The following is an 18,052-nucleotide window of genomic DNA, read 5'->3' on the forward strand; positions in this document are numbered from 1 at the left end:
CCAAGTATCCATACAATAATCTTTACACAGCTGGTGGTTTCAACTCGGGTCTGAAGCATCATAGAGTGCAAAATGAGTCACTGACCTTCAGCGCTTGGGCAGTGACCCGAGATAATGAGACATAATGAGTGTGTCCCCGTTAATTAAGTCGTCATCCTGCCATCTTGGTGGATCTACCGTATCGCCACCCCTCTCAGGCTATCAACAGGATTAAATCAATCCACACGAAATCTCAAAGAAAAAACTCCGCCCTGAACTGCGAACAGTTACACACTTTTCGACGTTTTGTTCTTTCGACGTTTTGGCATTCGACGTTTTGGCATTCGACGTTTTGTCTTTCGACGTTTTGTCACCCATTCAGGTATGGTATGGTATGGTATAAAAATGCAGCTGGGATTAATTCAAGAATGTCTGATGGAATCCATCAGGAAGTATTGCTGGGAATCCTCGGACAACTCTTGCAGGTAATCCTCATGGAATACTTGGATGACCTCTACAGCAGTCACTAAGAAATACCAGCTGAAATAGTTTGAGAAATGTTTGAGAAATATCACAGGTTACCTCATTTTGGGCCACCATAAGTAATCTTAGGCCGGACTATTGCAGCATAGATTCAGTGAATCATGTTAGGTCTAAGACTCCAGGCCTAAGGCTTTGCTGCAGACCCAAAGGGCATTGGTACCGTTGGTTAAAACATTGTTTAAATGAGAATTCCAATTCAGTCTTTTGTCCAAAGTTACCCCAAGATGTTTAACTCCTTCTGAGAACTGAATTTGAACTCCATCTAAAGAAGGTTCAGTAAGATTTATTTTTAACCTTCTAGTAAAAGGTACAATTACAGTTTTTGAAGGGTTTACGTTTAATCCCTCCTCGCGGCACCATTTGATGGTAACATTCAACGCAGATTGTAGCCGGCTAGATATCGTGTCGTCATATTTTCCACGTATCAGAATAGCTACATCATCTGCGTATCCAATAACCTCAAAGTCTTGATTGATGAGTTTTTTTTTAAGGAGTTCGTCCACTACCAAAGTGATGCGGTCATCTTTGTGCTTGAAACGTTTTTGTACGCTGATTTTTTATCTTTCCTTTTTATCTTTGATGCTATGCTGTTTTTTTTCTAATAAAGCAAACATTTTATTAAAAGTAAATTGAGCTGTATTGGTTTCTGTTTTTAATATTTTATTATATCAGACTTTTACAATAGGTAATACATAGTTTGGATTTACTTATATGTATACATATCCTTTAATTATTCTTCCATCATATTTGTACAGTTTGTCACCATGAGTGTCGACCTGAAGCATAATTTGAAAAAAAACTTGTTAGCATTTTAGCAGCATCTTTGAAGCTTCAGACTATTCGCAGTAATATCTTGTTCCATTTTGAGCATAGGCTTATGATAACAAAAAATGTACATATGTCAAATGACATATTGCAAGCGAAACAAAATCGGGTTCTGCATTGTGCTAGTTGCTGTAATCGCCAGATTCAACCTAGGTTCAGGAAGTTATAGATTTTAGTAAATCATGACATGAATTTCTGAACTTGTCATTTCATGTTGCTGTGATAGGCTAACATATTTGTACTAATTTACTATTTTGGTTGTGCTTATTATGGAATTACTGACCGGAATTATTGGGATTATTGTTCTGTATATTTGGGAATGGGACCATTATTCTTTCTTTTCGTTTCAGAGAGCGAGTAATGGCGCTTAAGCCTAGGCTTTAAAGCCAGGACACATGGACAAATGCCTGTGCCTCATCCCAGGAGAAGAGACCCCAACTATAACGGAGTGTGCAATAACCTTCTTAGCTGTACCACTCCCAACGATTTCATGTTCAAAAATCATTCCCCTACACAGAAACGGTTGGTACGGTTGTCCCCGTTTCTTCCTTCATTCAATTCAAAAAGGTTTGTCAATCATGTCATTCATAAGTGGATAACCTGATTGCCTTATATTTTTGAATTATCTTTCAATCCAATAGTCTGCACAGTGGGCCTGACCATTTTAATATTTGTATCACATCTATGATATGCTGCAAATATTAATGCTGACAAGAAAATATCAGAAGAAATTTTGATATTTCCAGGATGCTTTTCAATACTGGCTGTGCAAGCACTAGAATAGAATAGAATAGAGTTCGTCCACTACCAAAGACCACAATAAGGGCGATAGTACTCCTCCTTGAGGACAGCCCTTCACAAATCTTACTGATAATTGCGCACCTCCAAGAACGGAAGAGATCTCTCGATCTTTAAGCATCGATATTTTCCATGCATTAATAATGCATTTATTCAAGCCCCTTGCTTCCATTTCTGAACGCATTGAGCTGTAGGATGCGTTATCGAATGCTCCTTTAATGTCGAAAAAGCAACCATGGCTATTTCCTTAGCTTGAAACGATTTCTCAATTTTGCTGACTAGCGACTGTAGCGCCGTTATAGTAGATTTGCCTGTTTGATAAGCAAATTGAAATTTGCTTAGAGGCATTTCTACTAAGCTGGTAGACTTGACAAAGGCATCCACTATTTTCTTCATGGTCTTTAACAGAACACAAGAAAGGCTTATGGATCTGAAGGCTTTTGGAGTTGTTTTGTCCCGTTTGCCAGCTTTTGGGATAAAAACAACACGAACCTTACGCCACGTCTTAGCTATGTAAGCTAAAGTAATACTGGCTCAGAATATTTCGGTTAAGAGCGGACAAATCGCCTCTTTTCCATGTTGAAGTAAAGCTGGGAAAATTCCATCTTTCCCGGCAGATTTGAAAGGTAGAAAAGAACTCAATGCCCATTCGACCCTCGACGGTGTGAAGATTTCACAAGCTTTTTGATAGGCGTGGACGACCAACGCATGTCATGCCTTATCTGAGTCCTGTTCTTCATCCGAATAAGGAATCGATCCTGGGAAGTGAGTTCTCATCATTACTTCCAATGTTTCAGTTACTGTTGATTCAGTAAAACTGCCATCTTCTTTTTTAATACTTCCAAGACCATTTGAACGGTCTTTCGAAAGGACTTTATGAAGCCTTTAAGCAGTGGGAGCGTTATTGACGTCTTCACATACCCGTCTGAAGGACTGGCCGTTTGGCTAGTCTCAATTCTCTGTTGTATTCTGTAAGGGCTTGTTTATACTGAACCCAATCAGATGTAACTTTTGCTCTATTGAACAACCGTCTAGATTTCTTCCTTAGATCTGCCAGATAGCTACAAAGCGTAAGATCTAAAACTTCCTGTCGAATAGCATTAACAAAAGTTGGGGAATTCCCTTTATTGCATATGTCTATGTTATTAGACGAAATGTAATTTAGAAGATCCTCACCTCTTTTATTAATATCTGTACTGCTCTATATGGTATGATGGGCATTTGCATCGCATCCTATTACAAATTGGGCGTTTTTTTTAAATAATTAACTAAACCTACGACCAAAGATGGAGGCACATCATCAACGTCTCCCGGAAACTATGAATAGGTACACTACAAGGCTCCTTTGGTGGTGAAAGCGTACATGCAGCGTCAAAGCATCGACTACTCTGAAGAAACCTACTCTCATGTTGCGAAGTTCACCACCATCCGTACTGTTATAGCTGTCGGCGCGGCTGCATAATCGTTTCCTGTTCCACCAGTTGGACCTTAAAACGGCGTTCCTTCATGGTGACCTGAAGAAGGACATTTATATGACGGCGCCGGACGGCGTAGAAGCGAATCCAGTCATGGTGTGCAAACTACAGAAGTCCCTGTACGGAACGGACTATAGCAGTTTCCCCGCTGCTGGAATGAGCGATATGGACAGTTGCTGAATTCACTCGGTCATCCTATGACCACTGCATATACACAAAGTGCACGTCCTGCAGGGGACGAGCTGATCATCATTATATACGTCGACGACCTGTTGATCGCTGGAAGAAAGTTGACTTCAATGGTGAGGCACAAGAAGGAACTTTCTGCCGTGTTCAAGATGACCGACTGCGGCGAGGCGACTCACCAATTGCAAGAGAGTTCGTGGGGCAATATCAGGCTGGATTCATGGGTAAACGCGCTACAACGGACCAGATGTTCGCCATCCGCCAGGTGTTACAAAAATGCCGCGAATACAACGTACCCACACATCACTTGTTTATTGTTTTTAAATCGGCGTATGATACAAACGATCGAGACCAGCTATGGTAGATTATGCACGAATACGGATTCCCGGATAAACTGATACGATTGATCAAGGCGATGATGGATCGAGCGATGTGCGTAGTTCGAGTATCAGGGACGCTCTCCAGTCCCTTCGAATCTCGCAGAGGGTTACGGCAAGGTGATGATCTTTCATGCTTGCTGTTAACATTGCTTTTGTGGGTGTAATAAGGAGAGCGAGGATAAACACGAGTCTAACGATTTTCACGAAGTTGGAGAAGCAAAGGAATTCAGAGCAACGTGCCAAAGCCAGGAAATCGTAACTACAAAAGACTTCTGGATTAAATCAAAAATGCAACGTATGCATTACAGAAGCATACTAAAACTTCTTCGTCAGGGGAAGTTGTATCGCCATTTGGCAAACTAAGTTCGTTCGCTTGGAAATCCTTAGATTTCGCAAGAATTTTGGCCTCCCATGTGGTTTTACTCAAAAAAAAATTGATAACATTTGATCTTACATTTCCCAGACTTGAGAGCTTTCTTTTAGGCCTGGCGATCCTACCTAAAATCTTCCGATCCAAATTCTGAGATCGTTGTTTTCCAGATATCTAATTTATTCTGCTATCAAACTCGCAATAGCAAATCTAACAACTCTGAGTCAGCGAACGTCGCCGCTGGCACCGAAGTGTCAACTTGTTTGAAATTCGATGCGACGAAGACATCAATCACTCTCAGTCAGCCAGTCAATGCACTGTTTATCATTCACATACAGCACCAGTATAGGTGGTACCTAGGTATTAGAAACGCCATCGCCAGCGCGTTTACTGAAACACATTGCAACGTTTCTACGAAGCAGAGAGTCAGCAGCATGCGACCGCGTGAGTAAATGCCGGCCGGCTCCATGTCTCTAATACTACAAATATGTTTTAGAAGGCAATGATCGGACGCGGCTGCGGCGACTGGTTCTCGGCCTTCCGTCATCGTAAATCGTTTACTCTACGCGAAATTATGCGGTCTTTTGGCTGTGTGTTGCGTAGAAGTGTATGAAGAACATACACTCTTGATAGTTTGACGCTTTGCTTTCGAACGCAATCATAGCTCGAAAGACCACCCACGTTGTTGGCAAACATTAAAGTTAAAGAAGTTAAAGAATAATCAGAAGGGTCTTAGATTAAGTACCTCTGATAAATGTTAACAATGTTAACGATATTCCTTTCCTAGCATGAAAAAAATCAAAAGGAAGTAATGATCCGCATATCGTTTCCGGTAATGCGCTTTTCACCCTCTACATCCCATCGCAACCTTGAACGAACATCCATCGTCGGCCACTACTGGTGGATGATCTTTTAATACCATCCTTCACTGCGAAATACCGATACATTGTTCCGTCCGCCGGCATCGCATCGCATCGCTCAGACAAACTGCAAAGAAGGTCCTCCGGTGAAGGTCACGGATTACCTCATCCCTGCTGCTCTTATCCCGTCGTTGTGTCGTTTTGTTCCCACACCGCGCTAAAGGCAATCTCAGTGTGGGGAGAACGTTCAGTTTGACCGAGTTGCCACCATCATCGTGTCGTGTCGTCGTCGGTTGGCCGCCGCCGGTTAAAGTGAAAGCACTAGATGCAGCGACCGACCGACGACGACGACGACGACGATGGACCGGCAACGAGATGTAGGTTTTATTTATAGAGATTTTTACTCGCGTCCCATCCCGCAGCTTCTGTAAGATGCATAGCACAGCACCACACACGCTAGGAATGCCAGTGTCTGTCGGTTATTTTTAGTGATTACATTCTAAAGAAGCTTGCCACCGCAGGGTTGTGGTGGGACGGTATTGGGTGGCGATGTCTGGGGGGATAAGAAGACGTTGGGAAACTTTAATCGATCTGTATTTGTTTGTTATGGTAAGCACTAGCCTGGTACACGGTTTATATGAGAAAATACAAAAAATGGGAAAACTCTAACTCCTGTATACTTTTTGAGTTCCTCTTTGGTCCCATATCAACTGTGCAAAATTTCAGATCGATCGGAAAAACTATATTTTAGCGCCCGCCATTCTTAGTTTTTCATACGATTTACTATGGGGAAACTTTACATCCGCAAAGAAAAATCGCTAGCAGTCACCCCTAGATCCCAAAAAATAAGTCGATGAATGATTTCTGTAGAAAGCTTCACTAGGAATCAGGCCTCCGAAGACCGCAAACCGATGCGACGTTCGTGGAAAAAGTTATTAAGCCTCACCCGATCGATAAAATGACGAGATTTTATTATTTATTGTTATTCCTTACATGTTAAACAGCATTGGCATGCCATTCGGATTTCAGTTAATAACTTTTTCCACATGTCTTAGATTGCTTTGCAATCTTCGGAGAGTTGATTCATCGTAAAATTTCCAACAGAAATCATTCATCGATTTATTTTTAGGGGTTAAGGGGCAACCTGTGGCGATTTTTCTTTGAAAAAGTGATTTTCCCCATAGTAAATCGTATGAAAACTTAAAATGGCTGGCGCTAAAATATAGTTTCTCCGATCGAGCTGAAATTTTGCACAGTTTATATGGGACCAAAAAGGAACTCAAAAAGTGTACAGGAGTAAAATGTCTTTCGGTGTCCCACTCTAGTAAGCACTGCTTGAAGCGCATCTAATTTCACTTTTGTTTCATTCAAACATCTGACCTTTGCGAATTTTTATTGTGACCCAGGAATTCCTCTGGAATCTAAGACATCCTTACGATATTGAGGAATAACGGAGCAGCCTACGTCTTAGATCCAAAGATAATCTAATAATCAAACACTTACCGGTGGTGGAGGACGATACGGCTGCTGGGAGCCCATCTGCTGGGGGCTGTAGGGACGGGGTGGTGGAGCCCATCCCTGCTGCTGGTGTGTACCGTACGACTGCGGCGGTTGCCCGGAAGGCGGATGTTGCTGTTGGCCCGGTTGGCCTGGTGGTTGCCCCGGACCCGGAGGTGGAGGTGTCTGCTGCTGCTGCGGTTGATTCGGATCGTAACTGTTGGGATAGCGATGTTGGCCGCCATGCGGTGGAGGCGGCGGGTGTGATTGCAGTAGGGAGTTTAGGGTCGGAGTAGGACCTTGCGTTTGACCACCGGGATGTTGCGGGGGTTGTCCCGGTCCGGGGCCTTGCATGTATCGCTGTGGGGGAGGCCGACTGGGAGGGATCATGGAACCGGGTTTGCCACCAGGCGCGGCACCCATCCGGTAGTGGGCGTATGGGTCAGCGGGACCTCCAGGGGGCATGTTGGGGTCATGATGGTATCTAGGGTACTGCTGGTGCTGCATCGGAGGTTGACCGTACATCTGATGTTGGTGATGTTGAGGATGCTGCTGGTGCATCGGATGATGCTGCGGGTGATGATGCATATCATCTTTGTTGTTAGTGTTTGGGTCCGTTGGACCGGAGGCATTGCTAGTAGGCGGCATGTGATGTCCGGAAGATTCATAGGGATGCATTCCGGGAGCATTTTCGGACCCAGGATGCGGCGGGTGAGGCGGACCAGAGGCAGGCGAAGTCGGAGCTGGGCCACCATTGCCTCCGGTCACCGGAGATTTCGTTTTCTCGCCACCCATTATTGGGCTGCTTTGAGAATTCTTTCCACCTTGATGAGTATCAGTACCATTCTGTAAACTACTTGCTTTTTTACTACTTGTCTGTTTTTTGTCAGCACCTTTTTCATTACTTTTGCCAATAATTTCATTGATTTCAGTCTCCTGCTGTGCCATCGTATGTTTCCCCCCCTTAGCTCATCTTGACTCACTCTCTTCTTGGCTCGGTTTCTTCGTTTAGTGATCAAGTAGGCGCCCAAATCAAAGAAGGCGTCGTCTTCGGCTACCTACGGGTAGTCCAATAATCTCACGCAGTAGTTACACTCTCATTTCAAACACACATAAACTCGTTCAAATCTACCCACGTTTGTTTAAAACATCTTCTGTTTAGTAACCCCAATTTGCAATTTCCGCTTCAATCTTCTTATCAGCTTCCCTCTATTCCTTCTTCGCCTTTGCTTCTGCTGGCTGATGTTTCACCTTAAGCACTACTTATCTTCAATCTCGTTTCCCATTCGCGTGTTAATCATCTACGGGGCGAAGCGCGAAACCCACCAAACACTGGCAAACCCACACTCATTCGCGATCAGAACCGAACGAAAATGGAACCAAGAACAAAACCCCCTAAACTACTTGGAGGCGCGAGGGAACTAAACGCCGAAAACTAACAAACACAAGAAGCAACAAAAAAACACAAACCTAAAGCCCCGGCGAGGGGGGGCGGACACTAATTCGAACGATGCTCTCCGCAGGCTTCTCTGCGGGCGCGCAGCACCGATTCTTCTATTCACACTTAATTCACGTACATATTTTTTGCTCTTTAAATCTTCCTAACAGAAAATCGCGCAATTATACACGGCGACGTGGACGACGACGACCGACGAAGATTTGGCTCCTGCGCTTCGAACACGGACAAAAACAGACACACATTCACTCCATGTTGATAATGGGCTCTTCTTTTTTTCCGCTGTCGGAGAAGAAACAATTCCGCTGTAATGAGAGGAGGAAAGGGAAAAGAAAAGAATAAAATATGGCTCAAATTATTATGCAATTTTGATTGGCTTCGGTCGTCGGCACGGTTAATTCCTCGGTGTGTTTTTTTTCTTCTGTACTGAACCCCAGGTCGGGATCTTGATCATAAGTTATGCCAGCAGGGTCGTAGTAAGATATAAGGTGTCCCTTTTCCTGGAAATTAAGATGTTATATCGTCATAATCTGTGATCATATTTACTTTAATATTTACTCTAATAAATAGCATACGACAAATTCTGCCACTGTATATAAAAAACACTATTGGGTGTCTTGATCAAGGATGTGAAATGCCACGAAATTTCTACTTTGAGCGTGAGCATAGATAACCGTAAAATTCATAGTTGCTACTCCGTGATTTACCAGAACAATCAAAAATTGCACAAGGAACCAACAAACGGAGCTTGGGAGTAGCTACCGCTCTCAATGTACTTTTTCTAAAATTCCAAACTTTAAATCATAACGGTGCCGGCCACGTCCTTACGGCCATCCAGGAAGGGAAGGAATGTTAGTTTGACGTACGTTGCTACTAAGGTGAAATGTCACGGAATTTCATAACATGACAAAGGTCATGACATTTTTTCCATTTCCACCAGTTCCGGTGAAGGAATTTTTATTATTGGTTTTCTGAGATAGCTTCCCAACAACAGTTTCTTTTGGAATTATTACAAGATTCTTGCAGAAGATCTTCCAGGGATTTCTTGCATGGAGTTTTTCGATATTTCTTCTGGAGTTTCTCTCAGGATTTGTCTTAGAGATTATCAGAGTTCCTCCATAAATTTCCTTAATATTTCCTCCCGTAATTACTCCCAGAACTGTTTTCCGAGATGTCCCAATTTTTCTCAAGATTTCTTCCAAAGTTCCTCTCAAAATTTCACCAGTAGGATATTTGTTAGTTGAAATTCTTGAAATATAGCGGCCCATATAGCCGAGGCGGTAAACGCACGGGTACTCAGCATGACCATGCTGAGGGTGACGGGTTCGATTCCCAGTCAGTCCAGGATCTTTTCGTAAAGGAAATTTCCTTGACTTCCTTGGGCATAGAGTATCTTCGTGCCTGCCACACGATATACGCATGCAAAATGGTCCGATAATTTTCCGGCAATTTGTTACAGGATCGCTGCCCAAGCCACGACGTCAAGATCATCATAGGAGATTTGAACGCTCAGGTAGGCCAAGAGGAGGAATTCAGACCGACGATTGGTAAATTCAGCGCCCACCAGCAGACGAACGAAAACGGCCTACGACTAATTGATTTCGCCGCCTCCAAAAATATGGCCATACGTAGCACCTTTTTCCAACACAGCCTCCCTTATCGTTACACCTGGAGATCACCACATCAGACGGAATCTCAAATCGACCACGTTCTGATTGACGGACGGCACTTCTCCGACATTATCGACATCAGGACCTATCGTGGCGCCAACATCGACTCCGACCACTATCTGGTGATGGTCAAACTGCGCCCAAAACTCTCCGTCATCAACAATGTACGGTACCAGCGACCGCCACGGTACAATCTAGAGAGACTGAAACAACCGGATGTCGCCTCAGCATACGCGCAGAATCTCGAGGCCGCATTGCCAGACGAGGGCGTGCTCGATGAGGCCCCTCTAGAGGGCTGCTGGAGTACAGTGAAAACAGCCATCAACGACGCAGCCGAGAGCACCATCGGGTACGTGGAACGGAATCGAATGGTTCGACGAGGAGTGCAGAACGGTTTTGGAGGAGAAGAACGCAACGAGGGCGGTAATACTGCAGCAAGGGACTCGACAGAACGTGGCACGTTACAAACAGAAGCGGTAACAGCAGACCCACCTCTTTCGGGAAAAAAGCGCCGCCTAGAAGAAGCGGAGTGCGTAGAAATGGAACTGCTGTGCCGTTCTCAAGAAACACGGAAGTTCTATCAGAAGCTCAACGCATCCCGCAACGGCTTCGTGCCGCGAGCCGAAATATGCAGGGATAAAGACGGATGCCTGTTGACGGACGGACGTGCGGTGATCGAAAGGTGGAAGCAACACTTCGATCAGCACCTGAACGGCGTGGAGAACGTAGGCACGGGAGCCCACGACGACGGAGGAAACGACGACGCCAGTGCAGCGGAGGACGAAAATGAACCAATTCCCACGCTGAGGGAAGTTAAGGATGCTATTCACCAGCTCAAAACCAACAAAGTAGCTGGTAAGGATGATCTCGCAGCTGAACTCATCAAGATGGGCCCAGAAAAGTTGGCCACCTGTCTGCATCGGTTGATAGTCAGGATCTGGGAAACCGAACAGCTACCGGAGCAGTGGTAGGAAGGGCTAATCTAACCCATTCACAAGAAAGGCGATCATTTGGAATGTGAGAACTTCAGGTCGATCACTATTTTTAATGCTGCCTACAAAGTGCTATCCCAGATCATCTTCCGTCGTCTGTCACCTAAAACGAATGAGTTCGTGAGAAGTTATCAAGCCGACTTCATCGACGGCCGGTGGACAACGGACCAGATCTTTACCGTACGGCAAATCCTCCAGAAATGCCATGAATATCAGGTACCAACGCATCACCTGTTCATCGACTTCAAAGCGGCATACGACAGTATCGACCGCGCAGAGCTATGGAGAATCATGGACGAAAACAGTTTTCCTGGGAAGTTGACTAGACTGATTAAAGCAACGATGGACGGTGTGCAAAACTGCGTAAGGGTTTCGGGTGAACTATCCAGTTCATTCGAATCTCGCCGGGGACTGCGACAAGGTGACGGACTCTCATGCCTACTCTTCAACATCGCTCTGGAAGGTGTGATGTGATGAGCCGGGCTCAACAGCCGGGGAACGATTTTCACAAAATCCGGTCAATTTGTGTGCTTTGCGGACGACATGGACATTATAGCTAGAAAATTTGGAACGGTGGCAGAGCTGTACACCCGCTTGAAACGCGAAGCAGCAAAGGTCGGACTGGTGGTGAATGCCTCAAAAACAAAATACATGCTGGTAGACGGAACGGAACCGAACACGACCGGATCCGTCTGGGTAGTAATGTTACGATAGACGGAGATGCTTTCGAGGTGGTGGAGCAATTCAACTACCTCGGATCATTACTGACGACTAACAACAACGTGAGCCGTGAAATTCGGAGGCGCATCATCAGCGGAAGTCGGGCCTACTACGGGCTCCAGAAGAAACTGCGGTCGAAAAAGATTCACCCACGCACCAAATGCACCATGTACAAAACGCTAATAAGACTGGTGATCCTCTACGGGCACGAGACATGGACCATGCTCGAGGAGGACCTGCAGGAACATCGGAAGGAATCGAGGAAAATCTTAAGGAGGAATCCCGAGAAAAACTTTGGGAGAAAGTCTTGTAGAGATCTTGGGATAAATCCTAGAAGAAATCCCACGGTAATTTCTTTGGGCAAAACGCAGGAGAAACTACAAGAAAGAGCCTCAAGGGACTGTGGGAATAATACCGGGAGAACATCTGGAAGAAACTCTGAAAAACAGTTCTGTAGGATTCCTGTGTAAAACTTCGATGTAATCTAAGAGTAGTGCAACCCTGGAATGAACCTTTTGAGAATCATCGAAGAAATTTCGAATTTCGATATTTCTGGAGTAATGAATCCAATAGAAATTTCTACAGGAATACGAGAAGAAAACCAAGGAACAATTCCGAGAAAATCCCCTGAAGAAATACTGAAAGGAGTTCAAGAAAAAAAAACCCTGAAGGAATCATTGATGAAATCCCTGTAACATACGTCGAAGAAATTCCTGAATGAATCCCCGAATATTGGTAGAAACCTTACTATCTTCTTCTGATTGAATGATGAAAAAACAAGATGTATCCCCAGAGGAATCGCGATGGAATAGCTGAATTAATCCCGACTGGAAACCCAGGAAGAGTTCAAAACCCGACAAGAGTTTTGGGAGAAATCGGTGGAGGGATTCCGCGAAAAATTTCATAAAAATCCCAGAATGAATATGAAAAATGGCAAATCCGGGAGAAAATGATTAGCGTAACTGCAAGAGAAACATATAAAGGACTTCCTGCAGTAATACCAAGAAAACACCCTAGACTAATTACGAGATAAATCCCTGGAAGAATATCGAGAGGGATTCCGGTAAAAATCCCCACATGAATGTGTGAAGCAATCCTTGTAGGAAATCTTGTCGAAATGCTGGGGGGGAATACCGGATGGAAACCCTTGAACAGTTTCAGGAGAATCTCTGAAGGAATATCGGGAAGAATTCCAGCTAAATTTTTTGAAGAAATCTTGAGAGAAAACGTGGAACGATCCTGGAATGATTTTTTTGGTGAAACGTTGTGAAATATCCCTAGAAGAAGCCCATGTAGGTCAACCAGAAAATATACTTGGTGGAATCTTGGGAGGATTCCCAGGAGAAGTTCAGTTAAGACTTCCAAGAATAATCTCTGTGGGAATACTGGGAGGAAATGCCTTATGACTTCCGGGAAAAGCCCCTGAATCCCGAAAAAAGAAAGCCAGGCAGAGTACCAGAGTATCCTTGGAGGAATTCCATGTAGACCTTGCGCTTGATGGACCACCCGTAGATGGTACTCCAGTATCGTAGGAACAGCTACACTCTCACAAAGAACCAGCGAGATAGCTGCATGGGACTAACAAGCATCCTCAGTGTGTGAGTGTTGCTGATCTTCCATTTTTGCCGAGAATAGCGCCTGCTACGTCAGGCTGCAGTTCAATGTGGGTGTGTTGTTGGGAAAACGGTTGTTTCACAGAGGGTTCACGTTCACGTGTAACAAGGATGCCAGGCGTAGGGTGATCGATTGTGTTGTGTTGATTACTCTGAAGGTGACGCGGCAGGCAGCTGAAAAAGTACTGCGGTGAATTTGAAGGTCCGTCATCTCTAAGATTGAAAGCAGCGTACCAAGCAAGATCACTACCGCCGTGATTGCAAGCAGATCGCTAAGAACAGCAAGGATGCTGGTCAGGCGAAACAGAAACAGAAGGTGAAGATGGACACATTCCAAGTCGTCGATGTAGAAGGTGTTTGCGCACATAAGAGCGTCTGTACTGATCTGTCGGTATCTGATTAATCACTGGAGTTCCACAAATGATAATCACTGAATAATGCGCGGTCTGTCTGAATACTTCGATTTATTGGTCGGAATAATCGGGTCTGTTTTACACGGAACTTAGTCATTTGATTTATTACACAAGTAGTATTTAACTGAATATTGACACGGTAACTTGTATTTCAAGGGCGGAAGTATTTACAACGGATGCGGGACTACACGATACGATTTGGACGGATACTTCGATACAAAAACTATATTGATACTGATTTGGACTAGAACATGGCAGTGGTTAAATACTGTTTGGCTGACTATTGAACCCTTTGGTGCATTGTACTGTGTGAAGAATGCGCTTATGTACAAGATCTATTATTACTGATGGCTACAATTGCGATATTGTTGCATTTTACTGAGCGTACAGCCAAACTTCACTAATGCGGTTCAAAACCTAACTTCGAGCTTAAACAGAAGGAAACTCGATGAACATCAAGTCGACTCAAGTCTACCTACCAAATCCCGGTACTGACAAGGTGAGGTAATTGTCGGTGAGCAAGATCACTGATCAAGGCTTCTCGATGTGTATTGGCAAGACTTCCAGGTAGATTCAGAAGAACGGAAACACTTACATCTTCGGTGAACGATAGCAATTGAAAAAACGATGCTTATTTGTTATCATAGATGCAATGTGTTTATTTGAAGCCAGCAGGATGTACTACGACATTTCTATACAAGACTGTGACGTGTAAACGATTTGCCGTGAGGATTGCTAAACTACCATCTCGAAGGCATCCAAACCAATAAGAAAAGCGGTAGGAGTTCCCATCCACGTGGAGTTGGCTGGTTTGCACGAATAACGACGAGTGGAATTCGTTACCAGCACGGTGCTGGTAGGCGATTTTGCGAGTTGCTGCGCTGCTAAACAGAGGTGTACAGAAAGATCATGAAACACGTAAGCTCGATGAAGAATCAGTTTGGACGAACGCCGAAGATTATTCAAGCAGATCGTATAGGTGAGTATTGTTGATAACGAAGAGACTTTCGCGGATGATTCCCAAGATTTGCCTGTTGAGCAAGTAGAGAGTAATCGGATGCGTGAAGATGAACCAAATCCAGTTGCCGTACCTACCAGGTGTTGCTGATGCTGTTCCGAACGCGGACCCCATGTAGACTCACCCCAAAACATTCTGGCAATATTACTGTATACTGGAAACTCAACTCTTGCAGAAGGCTTAACGGTTGCATAGTACTTCCAGAAATTTCAAGCAACAAGGAAAACAGCCTTTCGGATATCGAGAACTATCAGAAGTTTTTCGCTCTATGACTATATGTATCGGTGAACACTAAACCGCACATTTCGGCTACCGATCCTATCTTATTCCAAACTCACTTGAGCATTTCGCAGATGGTAAGTAAGAACACTCCCACAACTAGATCAGTTGTCAAAACTACATGCGAAAGGAAGAATTTCACATGGGTGCTCTACTCGGGAACAAGTAACAAGTAACGTCTTAGCATACGCGCAGAATCTCAAGGCAGCGTTACCGGACAAAGGTGAGTTCGATGTGGCCCTTCTAGAGGATTACTGAGGCAGCCATCAACGACGCAGCCGAGAGCACCATCCGGTACGAGGAACGGGGTCGACGGAACGAACGGTTCAACAAAGATTGTAGAGCGGTTTTGGAGAATAAGAACACAGCGACACACCTCTTTCGAGGAAAAAAAGCGCCGCCTGGAAAAGCGGAGTGTGAAGAAATGGAACTGCTGTGCCGTTCCCAAGAAACAAGGAAGTTCTACCAGAAGCTTCACGAATTCCACAACGGCTTCGTACCGCGAGTCGAAACATGCAGGGATAGAGACGGGGGGCTCTTGACGGACGGACTTGAGGTCTCTGAAAGGTGGAAGCAGTACAGAGGACGATACTGATCCACGCTGAGGGAAGTTAAGGATGCCATTCACCAGGTCAAGCTTAGCAAAGCAGCTGAAAAGGATGGTATCGCAACTGAGTCCATCAAGATGGGCCCAGGAAAGTTGGTCACCTGTACATACTGGTTGAGAGTCAGGAACTGGGGAACCGAATACCTACCGGAGGAGGTCATACCTCGGATCTTGGACTTCAGACAAGTTGAATCTATTTTTGAGGTTCCATATAGACGACTAAATCTATCCAAATTTTTAAAGTCTGAAATCCAAAGAAAACAACAGGCAGATTGAAATCAAGATAAAATCTGCATGACGCCTTCCAAATTAAAGCTATTGTCTCAAAACTGTTCATCACACTCATGCGCCACTTCCTCCTCGTACATTACACATGCTTATACGGTACCCGGCTCAACCAACATCAACAACGTCATTCCCTTATTTCGGAACAACTTTTTCCAAACTCTTAATTGCTAAATGATTTGTCATCCGTTCATGGCTTCGCAGGCTTGTTCCATTCCGCGCCACTCACATTTTCCCTTGCCGTTTATTTTCCCATCAGTTTTACACCTTGTCCACCAGCTTTCCAACAAAACGGATGAACCAACTCCGACACTAATTGAGACCGGCCGGCGCACAGTGGAGCACCTAGTACATCAAAACTGATCAAAATTATTTTGACGCATTTTCACAACCCAAATGCAACCCAAATTAGTAATAAAACGTATTTCATAGTTTTCGTATTTTTTTATTTCGTCATTAGGGTGACCAATTTTATGATTGTAAAAGTCAAGATTTTTCGAAACTAAAATTTTTCAAAAAATCACAACTTTTGAACCAGTTGACCGATTTTAAACTTTTTTTTTTGCTTGAAAGCTGTTGAGTTCTAGTTTTCAGCAAAAATACGTTTAGAGGGCCAAATAGTGTTTTAAGGCAAATAATATCATATAATAATGTAATTATCACGATTTTTTCAAAGTGTTGCAACTTTTGAAATCGGAAACATCCGGAAGGTTTTCTTTCTGCATTTGAAAGAGGAACAATAGTTTTATCATACGCTAAACGCAGATTTTCCGGAAACAGCCGGAAAATCAACTTATTTCATTTTGAATGTACGGTAAAGGATTCCATCAATAGTTATTTATGCAACAAGTTGCAAAATGATGATTTTTTCAGCACGAGTTGTACATTTATCCAACGAGGCTTGCCGAGTTGGATAAATACGACGAGTGCTGAAAAAATCGAGTTTTGCAACGAGTTGCATACAACATTTTTTGCAATTATGACAAAATACCCTTGAGTACGATCATTTCTGACTATCCCCACATGTCTCAAGAAAAACCACGTGTGAGCATCCGCACAAGCGTTAGTTTTTCAATCAGGTAGGCTGTGTTCATAAGTGTCACAAGTACTCGGAGTCACGTCGTCAACAAGTGTTATTTGCTTCTACTGCTTCTCACTCTACGTTTGTTTGGCTGATCAAATCAGAATGGAAATCACTTCTATTCAGATTAAATACATCTGTCGAAACGACATAGAAGCAGCCACCGCATCCACATAAGACCACGGAAAAACATTAGTGTTTTGGAAAACTTGCGAAAAGTGTACCCCTGCAAAAGTGCCGAAAAGTAATACTTTTCGACACTCTTAACAGTGCTGAAAAGTACTACTTTTCGGCACTCTTGAGCTAGTGAAGAAAAGTAGGCCATTTCGGCACAGTTTTGGCGATTGAAAAATGCAATCTTATGACACGTAATTGCAAAAATATTTTTTTCAATATTTTCATATATTGTATGTAAATTCAACGTCAATTTGTTTGGGTTTCAAATTAACAGAATAACAACATTAACCATCTTTAACAAACTGCATTGTTGAATTGATTGACTATCAATTTCATTCACTTTGTACGGTCAAAACTAGCACGCGCTGTGAGTTATATAAAAGAAAACGGCTAAACTTCAGCTTCACTTAATCTCTTCTGATAAGCGTAAACAAAACATTTGTACACTGCTTAGCTGTCAAACGATTACACGATAACTACACTTGGCAAAAACACAACGGAAAACCCAATTACTTCATTTTGAATTTTTCCAATTATGATCAGGTTTTGATGTGATTTACTCCAATGTGGCGGCGGTGGTGTCAGTGCTGCATGCTGCTGCTGCTGTAGCTGAAAGAGGAATCGGATGTTTCTTTTTTTTATCGGTAAATGATGATGATCTTTCTGTGTGTCTTTGGGTTATTTTTCGGTTTTTTAATCAGAGCGAAAGGAAATTGAAACGGGCGCGACAAGTTTTCTGCGTGGCTTTCTTTTGGATCCGATTTTCCGGCTAAGTTACAATCGGTTTTGGCATTTATCGGCAATCGGCTACCGAAGCGCACTATTATC

General features: G+C 43.7%; 1 protein-coding gene across 6 annotated transcripts in view; it reads right to left on the minus strand.

The window, feature by feature from the left end:
- Positions 1 to 18,052, minus strand: part of LOC109408393 (trithorax group protein osa-like) — a 630,643-nt gene that overhangs the window by 548,017 nt on the left and 64,574 nt on the right. For all 6 annotated transcript variants that reach the window (XM_062858564.1, XM_062858566.1, XM_062858563.1 and 3 more), the window contains exon 2: positions 6,920 to 8,674. In XM_062858564.1, the coding sequence (XP_062714548.1) occupies positions 6,920 to 7,861 (942 nt within the window). In that variant the 5' untranslated portion in view covers positions 7,862 to 8,674. The remainder of the gene's footprint in view (positions 1 to 6,919; positions 8,675 to 18,052) is intronic.

This window comes from Aedes albopictus, chromosome 3, assembly GCF_035046485.1.
Source record: "Aedes albopictus strain Foshan chromosome 3, AalbF5, whole genome shotgun sequence".
NCBI lineage: Eukaryota > Metazoa > Arthropoda > Insecta > Diptera > Culicidae > Aedes > Aedes albopictus.